Here is a 19858-nt window from a genome sequence, read left to right as displayed (position 1 = left end):
AAGCTGGTGGCCAGCGCCACCTTCATGTCAACACAGGAACTTTAAGTGGTGGAGGATCTGCCAGTGCTCAGCACCAGCAGTCATTAAAATAAAAGATACATCCTGTTAACTTCACCAACAAAAACCATGATCTATTTCACGACAATGAGTGTAGGAAGCTGTCTTGCATTCCAGGTGAATGCTGTACATTCACTGTCACATTGGACACTTTTTGCTTCATGTTCCGTGGTATGTGTGTTCCTGTTTGTTTGGAGTATTTCCTTTTCCCACGTGTCTGTCGTGCACTACCTGCGCCTTACTGTGAACTGAGCCACCTCCAGGTGTCTGGGTGAGGTTTGGGTGGGCATGGATGTTCATGTCAATGCACATTTGACAGCTCTGGAGATGAGGCCGAAGGCAATTTGGGATTCTAACTGTGCCTGTCACTGTGGTACAATAGGTTCCCACTACATGCTCATGCAGTCTTTGGCCTCTCTGCAGTACACAGACAGACTTGACCACACGTGTGACAATTCTCATTCTGTTCCTTCGGGAAAGTGTGTAAAGAGGGGACACAGCAGTCGAGGTGTGGATAGTGCAAAGGAAAGGAAAGTTCATCATGTTGGGTGCAAGGAAATGAAGTACATGACGAAGGAGAGATTGAAAAGGCAGCAGGTCAGGCCAAGGAGACGTGCAGATGGGGCTGTCTGGAGAGAAAGGCTCGAGTGGCTACTGCAGCGAGGAAGGCTGCAGTAGAAAGTGACGTGAAGGGAACAGTGGAAGTTGTTGTTTCTCATTTGTCTGATATTGATTAAACTTCATTGATAACTAACATGGCCTGGCTTGATTTAGGTGTATGTGTTTGTGGTTGCACGGTGTATTTGGCTGCACTAACCTAAAAAGCGAATAGAAGTCGCCAACTGCTGGTCGGGTGATGTGCTGTGTCACGCACTCTATTCTAGTACACCTTTTTAGGCCACGTCTAATCATACATAGGCCATATCTCTAGTAAAGTATTCCTAGTTATGCTTCTTTGGTCAGGCTCCACTTGGAGACCCCTACACTGGACAAAACTAATCTGATCATGACTGACTGGAATTTTAAATCTTAGTCAGTTTGGTTATTATATGATAAAACTTAAAATCCTGTAAAATAGACATGTCGGAAAGGTACCTGTGACAATTTCCTCAAAGGGTATATGTAAGGATGCACAGAAGACTTGAACGTAGATTAAGTAGTTTCTTTTCTTCACAATGTGCATCTAGCTTTGCTCAGCTCCCTCTTACCATGGTTCCTTCTGTCATTTCATATCAACGCATGCCATCACTTAGATTCTTCATTACCCATGTCATTGCATAGTTAACAAGCTATTCACTCTACATATCTCCCTCCCTTAATAAATGGATAACCTATAGACAGTATTCTCTAGAAATACTTACAAGAAATACAGACCTAACTAGTATCAATGAAAAATAGGGCTTGGTATAAGAGAAACGTTACTTCACCACACTGTGTAGCAGCAGCGGGAGGGAAGGGTGTGAGTCTCTTCCAGTGAACTTCACTCAGGTTCAGCAGACACCGGCGAGCGCGATGCGAGGGCTGATATTTTTGTGGCTGGCTATCACAAAGTCAGTGTAACCAGATGACTCTTATAACTATACTGGGAGTACAAAGCCACCCTGGGTAGACACTTCAAGAGAGGAAGAAACAAAGGTTACTTCATTCTCAGTAGTCATCTGCATTGAGGAAGGACTACATACACCACATTACAGAACGGATGGAATGAACATGCTTGTATTATAAGAACCAAGGAGACAAGCAGATGGCGCTGTATGGAGAAAAAGAATCACAGAATGTATTATTTTAATGTATTGTGGTAGAGTTTCTTTTTTTAAAATGTATTGTGCTGACCCATTATTTTAATTACTATTTTTGTATGCAATCAGGATCATTCTGCAACCATGGCAGATTAGTGGATGGCCCGTCTATATTTCGAGGGACTCCTTGTGACCCATGAATACCACAGAAACAGTGAAAACATGTTTTTCACATACATTTTGGCCATTAATAGTGAAAAGTATTGTCCAGTGAGGAGACAAGGTATTTTACTCGTTAAATTAGGTAGAGGGAAGAAGGCTATATGAAGATATGCCAAAAATTGCATTGGGTATGGGTGATGGGCAACCAAGTAATGTTAATGAGATGTCACTGCAAATGCTAGATGTAAGTGAACTTAGTTTTAGAATGCCACCAATTTTGTCCAGCATGCAAACATTAGAAGACATTGTGTCACGTGTAGATGCACTAATAGGTTTATCACTGTTGTGCCAGCTCGTGATCTATGATTCCTTTATAAGGGATCACATTTTTCAGTGTACGAATAACGGGAGAATAATGGAAACATTATTAAAAATTATTAACCAAAGATCCCTTCATCATCAATTTATGTAAGGTTGCACAGAAGACTTAAAGGTAGATGAAGTCTTTTATGTTCCTTTTACACCGTGTACGTCATAATTCTATTTTTTTTTATTACTCTTTGAATTTTGTGTCCTCTAGAACTAGTCTGCTCTGGCTCTGGTTTTGGCTACATGATTGGGGTCTCTCTTCGGCCTTGCAAGTTTGTACGTCTGGCTTGACAGCTCAGCTCTCCGAGATATATTGCTATCAATTCTTTAAAAGATACATAGAGTGCGATTTTGTGCCACCCAAGAAAAGTATCACTTCCTTACTTCATAATATAGGCTAGTTGAAGTGACATTCCATGAAATGTTTACACTGGAATTCATGAGGAACTGTTTTACGATGGAACATACACCCAATCATCGGCTTTATTTGTCACATTCAATTATGTATTTCCTACATGCGTTCTTTCCCGAAGGCAATCCCTGTTCGCTGCTTTTCCCCCCCTGTTGGCAAAGCACATGGGCACCGTTTGTTATAAACCCCATTTGTGCATGCAATGCACGTAAACCGTATTTACGCGTTTGCTTCCATTGGCACGTTAAAGCGAGATCCATTAGCCTTGCCAGTGCTTGGTGTTTTTGTCACCATCTCAGTTCTGGTCTCCTCTCGAGCAACATGTGTCTCATCCTCTATGACGTTTCTCTCCCGTAGACCCAGCATGTCCGGGCTGCATCTAGTGAAGCAAGGCCGCGATAAGAAGAAAATTGATCTGCAGAGGGATTTCACCGTTGCATCCCCAGCTGAGTTTGTCACCCGCTTCGGAGGTAACAAAGTCATTGAGAAGGTAGGTCTCTTGTTCTGGACGGCATCCCACAGCTTTTGGAATGCACTGACTGGCATGCTAAAAACAAGCATTGGCACACCAACATGCACAAATAAGGCACGGCTAGCGAAAAGACACGGCGCAGACAAACGTGGACATGGAGGCAGAATAACCAGCTACTGGTTCTGTGCACAAGTTCTGAACTCCTTGCAGTTTCCATCGTTCTGATAAATGTCCTTCACCCATTTGCAGTGACCCTAATGATATCAGGGATAACAAATTCTCCCCTATGCTTCCCCCTCTTTTCCGTGCCAACACACAGACAAAACTGGGAGATGGGGACAAAAAGGAGGAAGAAGGAAAAGAAAGGGATAGAAGAACAGTTGGCGAAGGAGATGGCTGGATGGATGGATGAAAAAGGCTGTTGGATGAATGTCAGAATTTGTTTTAAAAAAACGAATGCACCAATCACAGTGAGAACATTCTGTATATTTTTGCCAAAGCAGAACTGTAATAATGCGGGTGAAAAAGGCAGAATTTGAGAGACTAGGAATGATTGTAAATGACATAACACTGTCCAGCTTTTTGCTTTATTGTTTGGATGTAAGCGTAATTCTGTTCTAGCCATATGCTACCGTTTCCAATCGGGCCACATACTTGAAATGTTGGTTGTACACTTAACATTCGCTAGAGCATTCTTCAAGAGTTTGTTTTCATACCCAACAGTGTGATGTCTGCATATATTACTGAAAATGTTTTTATGTTTAGACTTGCATTAAAACTGTATAGCATTACTTTGTTAGGAATGCAGTTGACATGATTCCAGGTAACGGAATAAAAAGATGCCTTACTAGCCCGTGGCTAAATTGTGAGTTTGTGTCAGGATGGGACCGTGCTTTCCACGGGGAGATCCCACAAACTGAGAGGATAGATACTGACTGCGGCCTAAACCCACTTACATTTTAAAATTCATACCGTCCCAAAAAAGTCTCATGAATACAGCACCGTATACGTTCGTGTGACTCTATTCCAAAGGCCGCAAAAGTAAAACACCCAAAAGTTTAATAAAACATTCAGCTTGTTTACTTTTACTACACAATAACTGATGATGAGCAAAACACATAAAAAGAACACAGGCTGTCTCTATTTTACCTGTCAAATGTGAGTTTTACAGTCTGCACACCCTAAACTCTACACTGCACGCAATGAACTCACGAACACTTCGGTGAGGCTGGGCCAGGATGCCCTTGGCAGTGGACACAGAGTTGGTGGCATGCGTGTATCTCGCGTGACGCCTGCACGCAAGTACATTAAGAGCTTTGGGAGAATAAGACAATGTCTGTAGGTGAGCTATGCAGCAGAATGTCTTTGGGGAGCTGCGTGAATTGTTCCTGAATAATACACTGGGAATGGTCATAGTTGTGAATGACCCTTTTCATGAAACTGTAGCTTCTTGTCTGGCTAGCTTTTCATGTTACTAGATTTGGAAACTGTAGCAAACTAAACAAGAAAAGCTACACACCATCTTTAAACCTGAGAACACGGTATTTTATAACAGAGACTGAAGTGGGAGGCAACATTGGGCTTTTAGGGGGAGAGGAGAATACAAAGCATTGGAAGAGTGAAGGGGACACAAAAGCAGCTGCGCGGGAAAAGGCACAGTACTCGCACTACATAAGGCATGATGGAATAACTCAAATAAATCAGCTGTTCGTAGGGAATGAAAGTATTGGGTGATCAATTGATCAGTGGCATCCAAGCAGGTGTAAGTCCGCTGATATAAATTGCTACAATTGAATAACAAGCATTTGCAAAGCAATAGGCCTCACATTTGCTCAAGTTAGAGCTAATAGCGTTGTAAACTCCTAACCGGACTTTTCTTGCCACATAAATTGAAAATGAAAAGTAATACAACTTCACATAAGCGAGCTGATTCAACGCGCCATGGCATCAGCGTGAAGCAGCAAACAAAAGGAAAAAGAAGTTCGCTCACAGTCAAACGTATCAGCAAAAGTGTAATTATCCATGTAACAGGGGCAGTGTCCAAGGCGGTAACTAAACCGCCCCAAGGAGGGACAAACGTAAAGCATTTACCGACAAAATAAAGGATTTTTGAAGGGCAAGCCCACGAACGAGTGATAGTGACGGGCATGCGGGGGGCATGGATAAAAGCCCAGATACATACCAACACGTCAGAAAAGCAGTGCTTGCACTCTGCTACACCCGACCTAAAAAGCATACACTCATCTGCCAATCCATGATGTGGACCATTTTCAAATGTATGTTTTGACCCAAAAGAGAATAATTGTTCTTCTACTGGACTTATTAGGTGTCGTGTTAACTGGAGAATGGCATTCTCTGCCACCATCCTCATTTCTGAAATGACCCGCAGAGTCGTGGAGGAAGTGCACTGATTATAAAAGTTGTATAATTGGCCTCCCAAAAGAAAAGCCCAGCAGTCACAGGGAATGCTTAGAAAACAAACACTTGCAGAACACGGACTCAGTCTTGCGTGATGAACACCAGTGAAGCAAAAGGTGTAGTGACTTATAATGTAGAAGAGCACACACTAAAAGCGCAGTCTCTCTTCACCTTGGATGCAGCTTAATTTGTAATTTTCGTGTTGATGTCGGTGGTTCATGCTTTGTTCTCATGCAGGACGTCACAGCTGAAAGAATGCAGCTAAGAGACGAGAGACTAACGCACATATGAACGATCAATCCACCTGGAGTAGGGGCCATATTGGAAGTAAAGTGGTACATTCCGAAAATACTATTATACAACGTTTAAGGTAGTGAATTAGAAAAGTAATTGAGGCAGAGGATCACTTAGGACACCTCTAGAGCATTCAGCACTCCTGTTAGTATGCATTTTCAAATTTGCAGTCTCTATTTTTAGAACTTTTATCTTAAATCATCTTCCGTAATACAAAGTGGCACAAAATAACTTATGTAAATTTAAAAAAAAAAAGCCCAAGCCCCTCAGTCTTGTGACATAAGTTCCAAAAGTATGGAGGCCATCATGGATTGGGCGCTCATAAGTACAAGAACTAAAAGTTATGGTGCTGCACTCCTCCCCTACCCGATGCCACAAATATTGCGCCATCCACGGAATTGTGCTGTGGTAGGTCCACAGACTAAGCAAATGAGAGGAGGCCTTAGCTCACAAGCATAGGCATTGAAGTGCATTACTTTGTTGGCGGATTTTGAAACGTGCACGGAGAAAATGCCCTCACTCAGAGTGAGGCAACGGCTGAAGTGGGTTGACCCTTACCCCCATGCTTTTTGCTGCAGTAGGCAGACCCAAAATGTGAGTGACACTCATATATAGATATATATATTGTAAACATGAGGCTGATAAGACAGAATAGGCTGTATTTAGGCCAGACGAAATGAAACTCTTCCTAAGAATCACAGGACAGGAGCGCCTGCAGGTAGCGCAGACTAGCTCGGTATCGCCTCACCAAAGCGCCTCAATCCTTTCGTAGACCCAGGGAACCGGTACCATCAGCCAGACGGCATTTGAGTGCGAAAAGCAGAAGGTGAGGGCGTTTGAATGGGAAGCAGGACATCTGAGCGCGTGGACACAGGAAGGGAGCGCACGAAGCTGAAAAGCAGCCTCACATAGTGAAACTCACAAGGGAGAAATCTGTTTCTGGTGGCGAGGATGTGGGGGAGGCGAGTCACCCTAATTAAGATTCACCCATTCTCCTCGCGCACACAGGCAATTGCAGTGACTGGCAGACCCCGTCATGGACACTATCAAGACAATCACTTTTTTTTTTAAAGCAACCTAAGACAGCAATAACCCAAGGAAAGCATAGGAACGACACAGCGCCTAAACATCACACGTCCCTTTCTTGCAAGCACCAATTAGAAAGCTTACGATTTTGCATTCCACACCTAAATTTCTTCTATTTCTTCTTGAAGATATGATCTAGATTTGCCATAGTAGCACTAAATTTGCATTCAAGCCGAATCTAAAGACGAGATGCAAAGCATTTCTCTTGGTGTTATCTGACTAGTATCACGTCTTAGTCGTGACACGCTTGAGTTATTCATTTCACAGTTCCTCAAACTTCGTTTTAGTGCTGGACTTGAGTTATGGTCAGCTGACCCCAGCGGATTAGATATCAGGGCAGGGGTTATTCACCTGAAGGCCAATCAGTCAGTGCAACGTTGATACAGTGCAATTTTGCACCCATCAACAAGTGCAAACATATTTGCACTTAGTTGGTTGAGGCATATGTCTTTTTTACTCATGTTCGTCAGTGCTTATCATTCTTCACTAATCTTGCACACTTCACCAACTTTACACTCTTTTTCTTTAATACCTTTGGTGCCATTTTACTAATCTGCTTGCTAAAAACTTTCCAGAAGGAGTTAATCCACCTCTGCTTCTTTATAGAAAGTTTCATGCTGCTCTGTCAAACAGGGGCCAAGAAAAATGAGGGGAGGTTTGCGGAAAAGGTCACAGAACAATGATTTCCGATGTTAATTTCCATAGCAAACTTTGCGCTCTGACACAGAGGAAACGGCTGAACGTAGTGCACCAAAAGTAAAAATTTTACTCAAAGAATGCTTTTTGTGATTTGGTGTACATCCATTCAGCCGCTTTTGAGAGATTTGCATTTAAAGGGGTGCTTGGGTTGGACTTGAAGGTGTTAAAAATGTAAGTATAATTGGGTGGTTTGTCGCGTAGGGGTTCCGCAGTACCGACAATGAAAAAATAGGGCCCTCTAATGGTCAAGGGAGCTTTTTCCCCCATTAGCTATTTTGGTTCTGCGGAACCAGGACAGGTCCTGCTGTGGTGAGCAATCGGATTGGCTAGTCACAGCTCAGAAGAAAGTGTTGCAGCCACCACTACAGGTCTCGGAGACTCTGTCCACATGCTGGAAACATTTCTTAAAAATACTAAAAGAGAGCAGTCTAGTGACACTCTGACACTTGCTGGTGGGGGGGGGGGGCATAGGTTGGGGCCACTGGGCGCCCACTAGGCTAATTTCAGTTTTAAATTTGTTATTCCTGTGGAACCCATCAAGGGTCTTCTTCTGGGAAGCTTGCACTGTACTATCGGGATGAGGCTTAAGTAGTGGGTACTACAGGGGTACAGCGGTACCTGGAATATAAAATGTGGGTTGGGCACCAGCAGTGAGATTGGTGTCTGCAGGGGGTTGGAGGTAGGGCTTGGCTGGAGGCTAGGTCCTGCGGCCAACATCCACTGCGCACTGCCAAACGATTTGCGCAGAGGGACAGATGGCCACCCACAGCGGGACAGGGAGCAGGGTTTGGCCACAGACCAGGCCCTATGGTCAATACCCTGGTGCATGCGGTCAAAAGCTGTGTGTAGTGTGGAGTAGGTCACACTTGGTGGGATTGAGTGCAGGGCTGTGGCCAACCCATTTGGCTGAATGTGATCGAAAAACCCAGACATTCCCTGAAAAAGCCAAAGGCTAAAGTGGCATAGTAGTTAAGTGTTGAAAGAAGTTAAAAACTAATGTTTAATAAAACTCATAAAGAACACTGAAATTCACCAGTTATAGTTCACTGAGCTAATTATAGCTTGCACCCCGCCATGCACTGCTTATGATCTCACACATTACACCACCCACAACATGTTAAATGATGTTACTGATGGCATCTCAGACAACATCATTTATGACATTATTGATATCAGTCATTGTGACAACGTCCTGTAGGGCTTGTGGACTTGAAGTAGTTCAATACACTACACCTGTCGCCAGTTTTCTATCGCTCTTAATATGATTACCCCCTTAAATACTTCAAAAGACTGCAATTTTAAATCAAATGGTTGGCAAGTCGACATTTGGTTTGAAAAGACATCTACCAGACCCTCTGGACAACCTTTGTGGTTTAGTAAAATACACTACACAGATTCCTGAGATGAACATTTCAAAATATAAGATAGGGAAACAAATTAAATCTATAGAGAGTAATAAAACATAAACAAGTCTTATTGTCAGGTCGGCATCACAGACGCTAAGTAGGTGTTTTATGTTTATAGAAAAGTGAATGTGCAAAAGAGGACTGTTTTAGAATACATCCATATCTGTATGTGGGTTGTTTGTGTTCTTGGACCCTGTTTGTTGAGAGTAATTATGTCTTTTGATGCATGGATATGGGTGCCTGTATGACTGTTCTGTGTCCACAGATGTGTGTTGATATGTGTGTATGTAGGTCTCAGTAGGTTTGCAGCCATAATTGACTATCTTGCTACATCTTTATATGTGGATCTGTGTGTCCCTCGTTCCATGCACTTATACAAAGCATAACCCATTGATTTTATCAATGTTTGTTTCAAACATTATTCATACTGGTTCGTAGCCAGTTTGTAAGCTCTCAAAGTTTTGTTAGATAAAGGAAGTAGAGTGCTATGTTGTCAGTGCCTTCTGCAGGATCTCATCATTTTGGCAAAAATTGAGATGCCTGGACTAGAACTCTAGTTTATTGGACCCCCGCTGAAGACCACTATAGCTGCATCTCGAGACAATGTCACACATTTGTTTCTGTGTTTCATTTGATCAAACACCATAGTTTACAGTTGATCAAAGACAAAGTAAAACAAAAAGAAATGCCTTTTTGATTTCTAAGTGCACTCACCCGATGTTTCGCTCAGTGGCTCTTCTGCAGATCTCCTTATCCCTCTGGCACCACTGTTTTCAGCAGACTTTTAACTTGGTCCTGGTGGATTGCCATTGTTGAACTGCTCACCTCTAAAGGAGGTCTTAAAAAGATTAGATTGAGAGAGAGATGGGTGACAGATGAATACATTTAGATGTGTTGTGATAGCCAAGAGTGTCAGCAGTGGTTGGCACACACACAGAATGGAGAATGCAGCCTACCAGTGTGTTCCAGTTCATATCTTGTACTGTACACATAATCTGTATAGTACCACTTACCCCTCATGAGGCTCATAAGTGTTCCTGTTTGCATCAAGGTGTGCTTTCACAGTGTGTGGCTGGAAGGATGTTGTAAAAAGTGGAGGTTTTTGTGGAGAAATTTTGGATGGGGTGCCAGAGATCTGGAGACATGCTCTAAGTCTAAACATTGTGTGGTGTATGTGAATATGCATAAGCATAAAGTGCTGTGGAAAGTTTGGGAACATGTCTCCTAAAAAGTACGGTCACCACAATTATCCCTCGATTTGATCTCTTCCAAGAGATGTTATTTCTGATAATGAACAGTGATTCATGCTGGGAGGAATACATGATGGTTTCTGTGGAATCAATTTGTCAAACCTGTGGTGTGTGCAGAAGGCCTTTGGTTCATGGTTCCTAGAACTCCAGGAGACGTCTAGAGGTGTGGCGGGACGTTACTCAGGTACCTAGGAATGTTGGAGGTAGCCTGTGTTTGGTAAGGAGGGCCTGACACGGGTAGATCTGCAAAACTGTTTAGTTTATAAGATTATCCCCACAGCATGTCCCACAAATAAATCAGCCATGTATCAAGTATTTAGTTTCCCATGTACGCAAACACACACACACTTTCTCTCTCACTCTCCCCCCAGCCCCACCCTCCCAGATGTCTAGTAGGTAGCTTCCTGACTTATCCCGTGTAGTGTAGGAGGTAGCCACTCACATGTCCCCTGGAGTGTAAACCGTTATTCGTGGCATGTCTGTAAAAATGTCAGGCCACCAACATTGTAGGATGTAGAACTTGACATATCCAAGGAGTGAATTAGGTTGGCTGGGATATTGCCCATGACTGGAGGAGGTAGGTCAGGCCATGTCTTCAGAGTGGAAAAGATAGGCTAAGATATATTGCCAGCAGAGTAGGTGTTAGACTGGGACATGTTTCTAGGATTGTAGGAGGTAAGCAGTGGCATGTCCTAAAAGGTATAGGAAGTTGCCCCCTTGTATCTGCTAAAGTGTATCAGGGCGACTGGGGAATGTCACCATGCTGTAGGAGGTGGATGGTGAAAAGAGATAAAAGAAATAAGCAAACAAATTCCTTCCCTTTTCTTGACACCCTTACAGGTCCTTATTGCAAATAATGGCATTGCAGCCGTCAAGTGCATGCGCTCCATCCGTCGCTGGTCCTATGAAGTGTTTCGAAATGAGCGAGCTCTGCGCTTCGTGGTCATGGTGACCCCTGAAGACCTAAAAGCCAACGCAGGTGAGTCTTTCCCTGCAGGGACTTGTTGTTTAGGTCTGGCATTAGCCAGTACCTTTTGATTTTACTAAAATAAAACTGTATATAATAATAATTTTTTTATAGGGGCTTTCACCCATCCCTCTCCATCCATTGGTCTGTTATTGTGTGATGCATATTTTTCGTTTGCCCATTACAGCATACAGCTCGAGCCATAGGTTAGCCGTCGAGAGCCATTGGCTAACTTCATTGTAAGTAACAGCATCCTTCGGTTTCACAAGGAACACGTCTGCGTGCAAAATAGCTCCCTTCACTGCCAGAGACTACTAGTGCGAAGTGTGCTTTTTGAGATAAAATATATTTTTCCTTTTTGCCAATATATTTTCTATATTGTTGAGGGTCCGGTAGTTCCTCCAACAATAACAACTTTACAAAAACTATTAGAAAACATAACCAGCATTGCCAAGGCAAAAAGGCTGGCAGCCAACCCAGACCAGACCCAGCTTTGCAGTGATTATTTTCATTTTCAGATAGATCAGACGCTTTTTCGTTTTTTTAATCTTATTTTCCCTGGGGCTTTCCTTTAGTAAGACGATTGTCTTCTATCTAGGGAGGCGACACGCTCATAAAATTTCCAGATAGCGTTATTCTCAGATTGTAAGAACATATTCTGAACATTGTGAACAGCAGTTTTACAATCAAATAACTTCCGAAATAGACATCTAATGACCAATTGTTATCTCGGCGTATCTTTCTTGCATCTTTCTTTTCCCAAATTCATATTCTTTTTCCTAAGAGTCTTACTGCTTTAAAGTCCAAGTTGTGAATGTTTGCATTGCGGCCATTTATAATGTGGTTTTGTGGCCCAGGGAGAAACCTTTTGTTTTCAGAAGCTTTCCACCACTCTAAATGTGAAGCAAGAATATATTGTGAGCTTCTCTACGTTTTATTTTCTAAGTAGACCATCGAAAGTGTCCGTCTGTTTTAGTCACATCTAAAAGACCAGAATTGATTGGCAGCAATGTAACATGCTCCTTTCTTACGCCCTGCGGATTATGTCGCTAGTGGTGTGGCGTTGCTGACTTAGTGGCTTGTCTAGGAACGTTTGTTGGGCCATCCTATCTGTGGGCGTTCTGTAATGAAGTTGTTTTATATGAAAACAGCTTTACATAAAAAAGTGAGGACTCCTGTGCAGACCCTTAAGATGCTACAGATGGAGTGTAGAGGGATTCTACAGCCCCTACAGTGTGTGTCTTCCACACTTACAAGAGCGCTGTGTTCAGATTAGGAGCATTACAGCTGTTAACAAGCATTTGCAATGCAATGGGTCTCGCATTTGCTCAACTTAGAGCTATTAGCGTTATAAAGTCCTAACCAGACTTTTATTTCCACATAAATCGGAAATGAACAGTAATACAGTTTTACATAAGCAAGCTGATTTAAAGCGCCACGCCATGAGCATGAAGGAATACACAAAAGGAAACAGAAGTTTGCTCGCCATCAAATGTATGGGCAAATGTGCAATTATCCATGTAACAGGGTCGATGTCATTCAAAGCACTCGACTACTGCCCAGTAAGATTGCACTGCATAGGAAATATTTTTTTTAAACGTAGTCCAGAAACCATACAGAAAACATGGAGCCTTGTATGTTTTCAGTAGTTGGTCGGTGTGCTCGAGGAGGGCTAAACACCGTAAAAGGCAAGACGTATGCATGCCTTTCACAAATGAAAGCAAGCAATTTTTAAAAGGCAAGCCCACGAACCAACAAAACTGATGGGTGTGCGGTGGGCGTGGTTAAAAGCCCACAGAGAGATTACAGCAGGCTAGGGCGCTTGCGCGGTCGACCCTAAAAATGTCCGATCGAAGCAAAGCTCGATTGTTAGAGAATCAAGCAGCTGTGCATGCTGTTTGTTTCACATTTGTTTACATTTATTTTTTTGAGTTTTATATAGTGCAAACTTGGCCAAAGAGCATCAGAGCGGTATAGTTAACAGTCATCATGAAAATGAAAAACACAAAGAAGACACATGGACCCAGCAATTCAAATCAAGGGCGAAAGGTCAGGCGGATTGTGCCTGGATAGACAGTTTAAGCCAACCGATGTTGGTGACAGACCCGCACTGTGTTTGCCTATGGTGCCTCGAGCCTGACCACAACCCTAAGTCGTGCTTCGACTGCTGCGCCAGGAATTCCAAGGCTTAGAGGAGTGCTCTCTCAAGCTGATGGCACCTGTTGTGCAACTTCGTGCCCATTGAGGGCCCAGTCGAGAGGAAGGTCCTGGGACCCGTTGTGGAGTCCGAGGTTGTCAACCTATTCAAAATCTTCAGGACATTCGGGTAAGTCTAGGCACAAGAAGAAAAAGAAGTCGAATTGTGTGTCGACTTCTCCACATCAGTTGGCCGATGAAATGAGAGAGCATCCGCATTCTAGGCCTCACTCCACAGTTGAGCCTGCGCCTGCTGGTTCCACACTGGCTCTCTCAAGCTGATGGAGGCCCGTTGGGCGACTCCACTCCGGTTGAGGTCCGACTCGAGAGGAAGGTCCTGGGATCGGTCATGGAGTCCGAAGTCATCATCACATTCGAAATCCTCAGGACATTCAGGTAAGTTTGAGCACAAGAAGAAAAAGAAGTCGAAGTGTGCTCCGATTTCTCCGCATCAGTTGACCGAAGAGACACTGGAGCATCCGCATTCTAGGCCTCATCCTGCAGTTGAGCCTGCTCCTGGGCCTACCCTGTGCTTCCCTGAGTGTCCGGGAGCTGGAGCGAACCCTGCCCAACTAAAGGAATTCTGTGACTTCATGTGCCTCATATTTGGGTGGGCTGTCCCCCTCCTGTGCGCATTTGGGTTCTGCAGGATCAGCAGGGGCCCCTGCTGGTTCCACACCGGCGGATCCGGCCCTAGAGCCATATAGTCCAAAGGGGCTACTTCCTCCCCTTTGTAAATACCCGTCCCCCCGTGCCACCATCTCAAGACAGGCTGACGGAGGATCATCTTTCCCTTCTCTGCAAGGACGTTGCAGCTCTCTTGGCCAAGGGAGCCATAGAGAGGGTCCTGACTCCAGAAGTAGGTTGTGGTTGTTATTCCCCCCCTACTTCTTGGTGCCAAAGAAGGACGTAGGCTTTCGTCCTAACCTAGACCTCCGGCTCCTCAACTACTTCCTCAGGAAGAAAAAATTCAAGATGCTCACATTGGCTTAGGTTCCATCTGCCCTGGAGCTGGGAAACTGGATGGTAGCGTTGGACTTGTAGGAGGCATATTTTCACACCCCTGTCCTGCATGCCCACCCACAGGCAATACTTGTGGTTCACGGTCGGCCACAAGCATTTCCAATTTGACAAGCTCCCTTTTGGGCTGACCAGCACCCCAAGTGTGTTCACCAAGGTGATGCAGTGGCTGCAGCTCATCTGTGAAGATCAGAGGTATCAGTCTTCCAGTATTTCGATGACTGGCTGTTGAAGGCAGGCTCACCCCAGGCCGTCCTCTCCAACCTACAGACTACTGCGGACCTCCTGCACTTGCTGGGAATCACTATATAAATGTGCCCAAGTCGCACCTGTCTCCTTCTTAGACTCTCCCTTTCATCAGAGCTGTTCTGGACAAAGTGCAGTTTCAGGCTTATCCTCCCAAGCGGTCCCGAGTCTAGGATATTCAGGCTATAATACTGATGTTTCAGCCTTCATCCTGGGTTTCAGTGAGACAGACTGTGAGGCGGCTGGGGGTCATGGCCTCCTGTATCCAGTTGGTAACAAATGCATGTTGGCATATGCGGGCACTTCAATGGGTCCTAAAGATCCAATGGACACAACATCAGGGATATCTTTCCAACATGGTCCAGATTTCGTAGTGAACTGCAAAAGATCTGCATTGGTGGCTAATGCACCGTGATTGGGTTGGAGACAGACACCTTTCCCTTCCCTAACCAGATCTCACATAGTGGCAGATGGGGTGGCCATCTGGGAGAGGTGGAGATCAGAAGACTCTGGTCTCCGGCACAATCCGTACACCACATCAACATGCTGGAGCTCCAAGCGACTGGGAATGAAATACTTTTTACCCTCCATCAAGGGAAGGTTGGTCCACGTGTTCACATGCAACACTACCGTCATGTGGTATTGCAACAAACAGGACAGGGTGGGGTCTTGGATTCTTTGTCAAGAATCTCTGCATCTCTGGACATTGCTGAAACATCAGGGCATATTCCTGGTGATTCCTGGTGGTTCTCTGAATGCCAGGGCAGACTAACTCAACCGAAGATGCCTAGTGGATCATGAATGGCATCTCCATCCTGGGGTGGTGGTAGGTCTCTTTCAGCAGCAGGGGAGAGCCTTGGTTAGATCTATTTGTTACCGCAGAGAATGCACACTGTTAGCAGTTCTATGTGCTGAAGTTTCCAAGGCAGCTCTCGCTCAGAGTTCCTTTTCATCTCGAGTTTAGCTCAGGCCTCCTGCACACCTTTCCAACCATACCACTCCTGCCCAGAGTTCAAAAAGATTAAAAAAACAATGGGGTCCAGGTTATTCTTGTGGCTCCAGACTGGGCACGGAGAGTCTGGTATCCAGAGCTACTGAGTATGGCCTTCGATTCTCCTGTCGCAGCAGGGGAGGGTTCTCCACCCGAACCTGTCCAGTCTTCGCCTTCTTGCGTGGAGATTGATCCGCAGCAGTTGACAATCTTTGACCTTCCTCCCAAAGTCTATGATGTTATCTTGGCAGCTGGGTGTTCCTCCATCAAGACGGTATATGTCAGCTGTTAGAAGAAATTTGTGGCTTGGTGTTCCGACAGAAATGTTGATCCTCTTTCTGCCCCCTTTCTCAGGTTCTCCTCTTTATTCTTTCTCTTGCCCAGAAGGACTCGGCTGTGGACACTCTAAGAGCTATCTTTCTGTTAGTTCTGCCTTTATTAGATTGCCTGTTCAACCCTCTCTCTTAAAATCTACTATTTCTGGAAAGGTTTGGTTCACCTTTTCCTACCTTCTTGTTTTATCATGCCTTAGTGGGACTTTATTCTGGTTCTCACATTCTTGATGTGCACTCCATTTGAGACGCTTCACAATTGTCCCCTGCAGTTGCTCACCATCAAACCGGCTTTCCACATGACCATCACATCTACCTGATGAGTTAGCAAGCTGCAGACCGTGTCATCTAATCTGCCCTATTTATCCATCCATCCGGACAAAGTAGTGCTTTGCACGTGGGTCTCCTTTCTTCCAAAGTTGGTCATGCATGTTCATGTAGGTCATTTAGTCACCTTATTTACTTTCTATGATCCACCTCACCCTTCCAAGGAAGAGGAGTGGCTCCATCGTCTAGACTTCAAACGAGTGTTGTTGGTCTACCTTGACCGTGTGCTGAATTCCAGGAGGACGATCAACTCTTCGAGGGATATGTCAGAGCGAGAAAGGGTCATACTGTGCAGAAAAGAACCTTCTCCAGATGGGTCGTGCTCTGCATTAAATCTGCTACATATTGGATAAGAAGCAACCTTCTTGTGGCTTGCACGCTCATTTGTCCAGAGCCAAAGCTGCGACCACTGCGTTGGCACGTGATGTTCCAATCTTGGATATCTGCCAGGCAGAGACTTGGGCCTCCCTGCACACGTTTACCAGACATTACTGCCTGGACAGTCAGGTCCATTGTGACGGTCATTTTACCCGTGTGGTCCTGCAGGACTTCCTTGTCTGAAATTGGTCCACAGACCCACCTCGAGGGATGGCATTGCTTGGGTATCTATTCTAAGATAAGGAATCTGCAGCTGGAAGTCTCTCTCTGATGAACAGGTTACTTACCTTCAGTAACGCCTTATCTGGCAGAGACTATATCTAGCTGCAGATTCCTTTTCGACCCACCCATCCTACCCGCTCTGCAAACGGATTTCTAGGGTTGGGGCTGAATCCCTTTCAGGGCTCTAGTTATCCACACCAGTTGTCAGTGTTCTTTGTGGCTCCGCTTTCTGGCATGGTAAGTCGTGAAAAGAAACTGACACCAGCACACCTGTGTTTGTGTGGTGTCTATATAGGTGCCGTAGACATCACTTTCAGCGCAGACTGTGCTGACGACGCACGCGGAGCCAAACGATGCTACCTACTGGAGCGCAGGGGTACTGCTCATGAAAAATCTTTAGGATCCAGTCTAATGCCTGGGATCATTCCAAGTTAATGATTCTGCAGCTAGATATAGGGCCTGATTGAGATTTCGGCAGATGGGTTACTTCGTCAGAACGATGACTGATATCCCATCCACTGAAATATAAATCCCATTATTTCCTATGGGATTTATATTTCAGTGGATGGGATATCTGTCACGGAGTAACCGTCCCCTAAGGCGTTACTGAAGGTAAGTAACTTGTTCTGTAAGCCAACTGCAGTTTGAAAAATAAGAACCATATTGTTCATGTAGATAAATTCTTTAAATGGTGCACTCACAATTTACTTGACACTGAAGTGACCTACAGACGGGCCTCATGTAATTTTGCTGTATAAATATTGTATAAGGAGGGTACTGTGATTACCTAGACTATGTAATTTTTTTCGTGGGAACCTTATCCATTTATTCTGGCTCTCTATTTTTCAAGTCGATTTGGACTGAGTGAAGAGGTCACACAAGCAGGCCTAGATCCAAAACACAGGGAGTAAGGCAGCTGAGTTTTGTAAGAATGTCTTTAAATGCACCACATTAAGTGGTTTTGACCTACACAGCTTTATACATATTAAGTGAGGGTTCATTAGCTGGTATGCCCACGATTCTTAACATTAATAGACGAAATATGTGGTAAATGCAGAACGGTTCCCGGAGTAACAGTACTGCCTCTTGTATCCACAGAATACATTAAGATGGCCGACCACTATGTGCCTGTTCCTGGGGGACCAAACAACAACAACTATGCAAACGTTGAACTTATTCTTGATATTGCCAAAAGAATACCTGTTCAGGTGAGCAGTGGGGAAGTATGAAATTCAACCAAGTTGGTGGATAAGAGAAGGACCGGCTACAAGCCCCTGAGACACATTTTAAGGAATGGGCATCGTGGACTCTGGCCCAGGGCCCCAGCCTTCAGGGGGCCTCTGATAGTGCCAGCTGTGTTCTGCAGAGTGTCTCGCCCTGATGACCTTCAGTAATTCTTAAACAGATTTGTTTTAAATACCATTTTCCTTTAATTTATTCTTAATTTGGGTGATATGTGAGAGTCTATTACAAACATTTTGCAGTGAAATGTTATGTTTATGTTTCATGCAACATCCATACAAAAAGTTTCTTTTATATCAAAACACGACCTCTCATATGAGAAATGGGAGCGTGTCAGAGATTATTTGCAGTAAAATTAGTGAGACGCTTCTGTGCTACAGTATTGAAAACACACGTCACTGTCCCTCAATATTAGATGTAGGCACATTTAGAATGTAAACTAGTGTGCCTGTGCTCTGACAGTGACCTGGCCACAGAGGGGATGAAAGAGCTGAAATTGGATCATAATTATAAATTCAAAGCTGTTCCAGGGGTCCCCACAATACGACTGGCCCAGGGCCTCCAAAATCCCTAAGATGTCCCTGCCTGGGATAGAAAAGGGTTAGCTCCTTCTAGGTAGCGGTGTGGATGGCCTTAAATAAAAATGCTCCAGCCTTTGAAACTGTGATGCCGCGTGCCTCTAGGACAGGGAAGCTCTTCATGTGTATCTTCATGTGATAGAAAAGAACATCGTGCCGTTCAAAAGGAAATGTTATCCCCAGTATAGGAGAGGGCTGACCGTGCCGGGCTAGTGAAGAGCGTCATGCGGCTGGACAGTGGAATGCTGCACGGTGCTGGTACTGGCGGGAGCGAGTACCACTTGGATAGAAGAGGGATACAATGAGACAAAACGTCCAGTGATTTTGTAACATTCACTCCCCACCCCCGGCCCTATTACATCTACTTTCCAATGGCACGTACGTTTTGAGCAGGTTATCAAGTCCCATGACCTTGCCATTTTTAAAAATATTATTTGACATTAGGATTCCAAAATGATCTCCGTCTGATTCCGCTGGACCTGCATCATGGGGTGGGAGCGTGAGGCTGTGGGATGTACGACGCTCGCCAGCCTCTGAGGATGTCTCGCTCTCATCATATCAAGATCCTTCCCTGAAAGCCAGACTCAATAAATGAATCTTTCTGCTGCTGTGAGGTCCAAATCTCCTCTGCTCCAAAACTAATGCCTGCTGGAAGTTTTGCAACCTGGTGTGATAGGCCTTTCTAGTAAGATCCCCTTGACCCACCTGCCACTCCCATTAGATGCGAGACTTGATCCTTCATACTGCGACACAGGGAACACCACAAACCAAACATGTTCCACTGTGTGAAACCAATGAGCTTACACAGAGTGTGGGGTTCTCGGTTCCCTCGCATTGGTTGCCCAGTGAATGAATGTTTTATTGGCAATTTCAGCCTCTTCAGGACATTTGTGCAAACACTTTGAAGAGAGGGCTTCTCTATTTCTTTGCCCTAATCTAATGATGAATGTAATATGAAGATTGTTTTGAGTGTACACTACACGTCATGAGTCTTG

At 44.5% G+C, this 19858-nt stretch overlaps 1 protein-coding gene across 5 annotated transcripts in view; it reads left to right on the top strand.

Annotated features, from left to right (window-relative positions):
- The window catches only part of ACACA (acetyl-CoA carboxylase alpha), an 895081-nt gene that overhangs the window by 132247 nt on the left and 742976 nt on the right, over positions 1 to 19858 (top strand). For all 5 annotated transcript variants that reach the window (XM_069226569.1, XM_069226573.1, XM_069226571.1 and 2 more), the window contains 3 exons: positions 3097 to 3229; positions 11205 to 11343; positions 18142 to 18251. In XM_069226569.1, the coding sequence (XP_069082670.1) occupies positions 3097 to 3229; positions 11205 to 11343; positions 18142 to 18251 (382 nt within the window). The remainder of the gene's footprint in view (positions 1 to 3096; positions 3230 to 11204; positions 11344 to 18141; positions 18252 to 19858) is intronic.

This window comes from Pleurodeles waltl, chromosome 3_2, assembly GCF_031143425.1.
Source record: "Pleurodeles waltl isolate 20211129_DDA chromosome 3_2, aPleWal1.hap1.20221129, whole genome shotgun sequence".
Classification (NCBI taxonomy): Eukaryota; Metazoa; Chordata; class Amphibia; order Caudata; family Salamandridae; genus Pleurodeles; species Pleurodeles waltl.
Note: the sequence above shows the minus strand (reverse complement) of the source record. Positions and strands in the feature narration are given on the sequence as shown.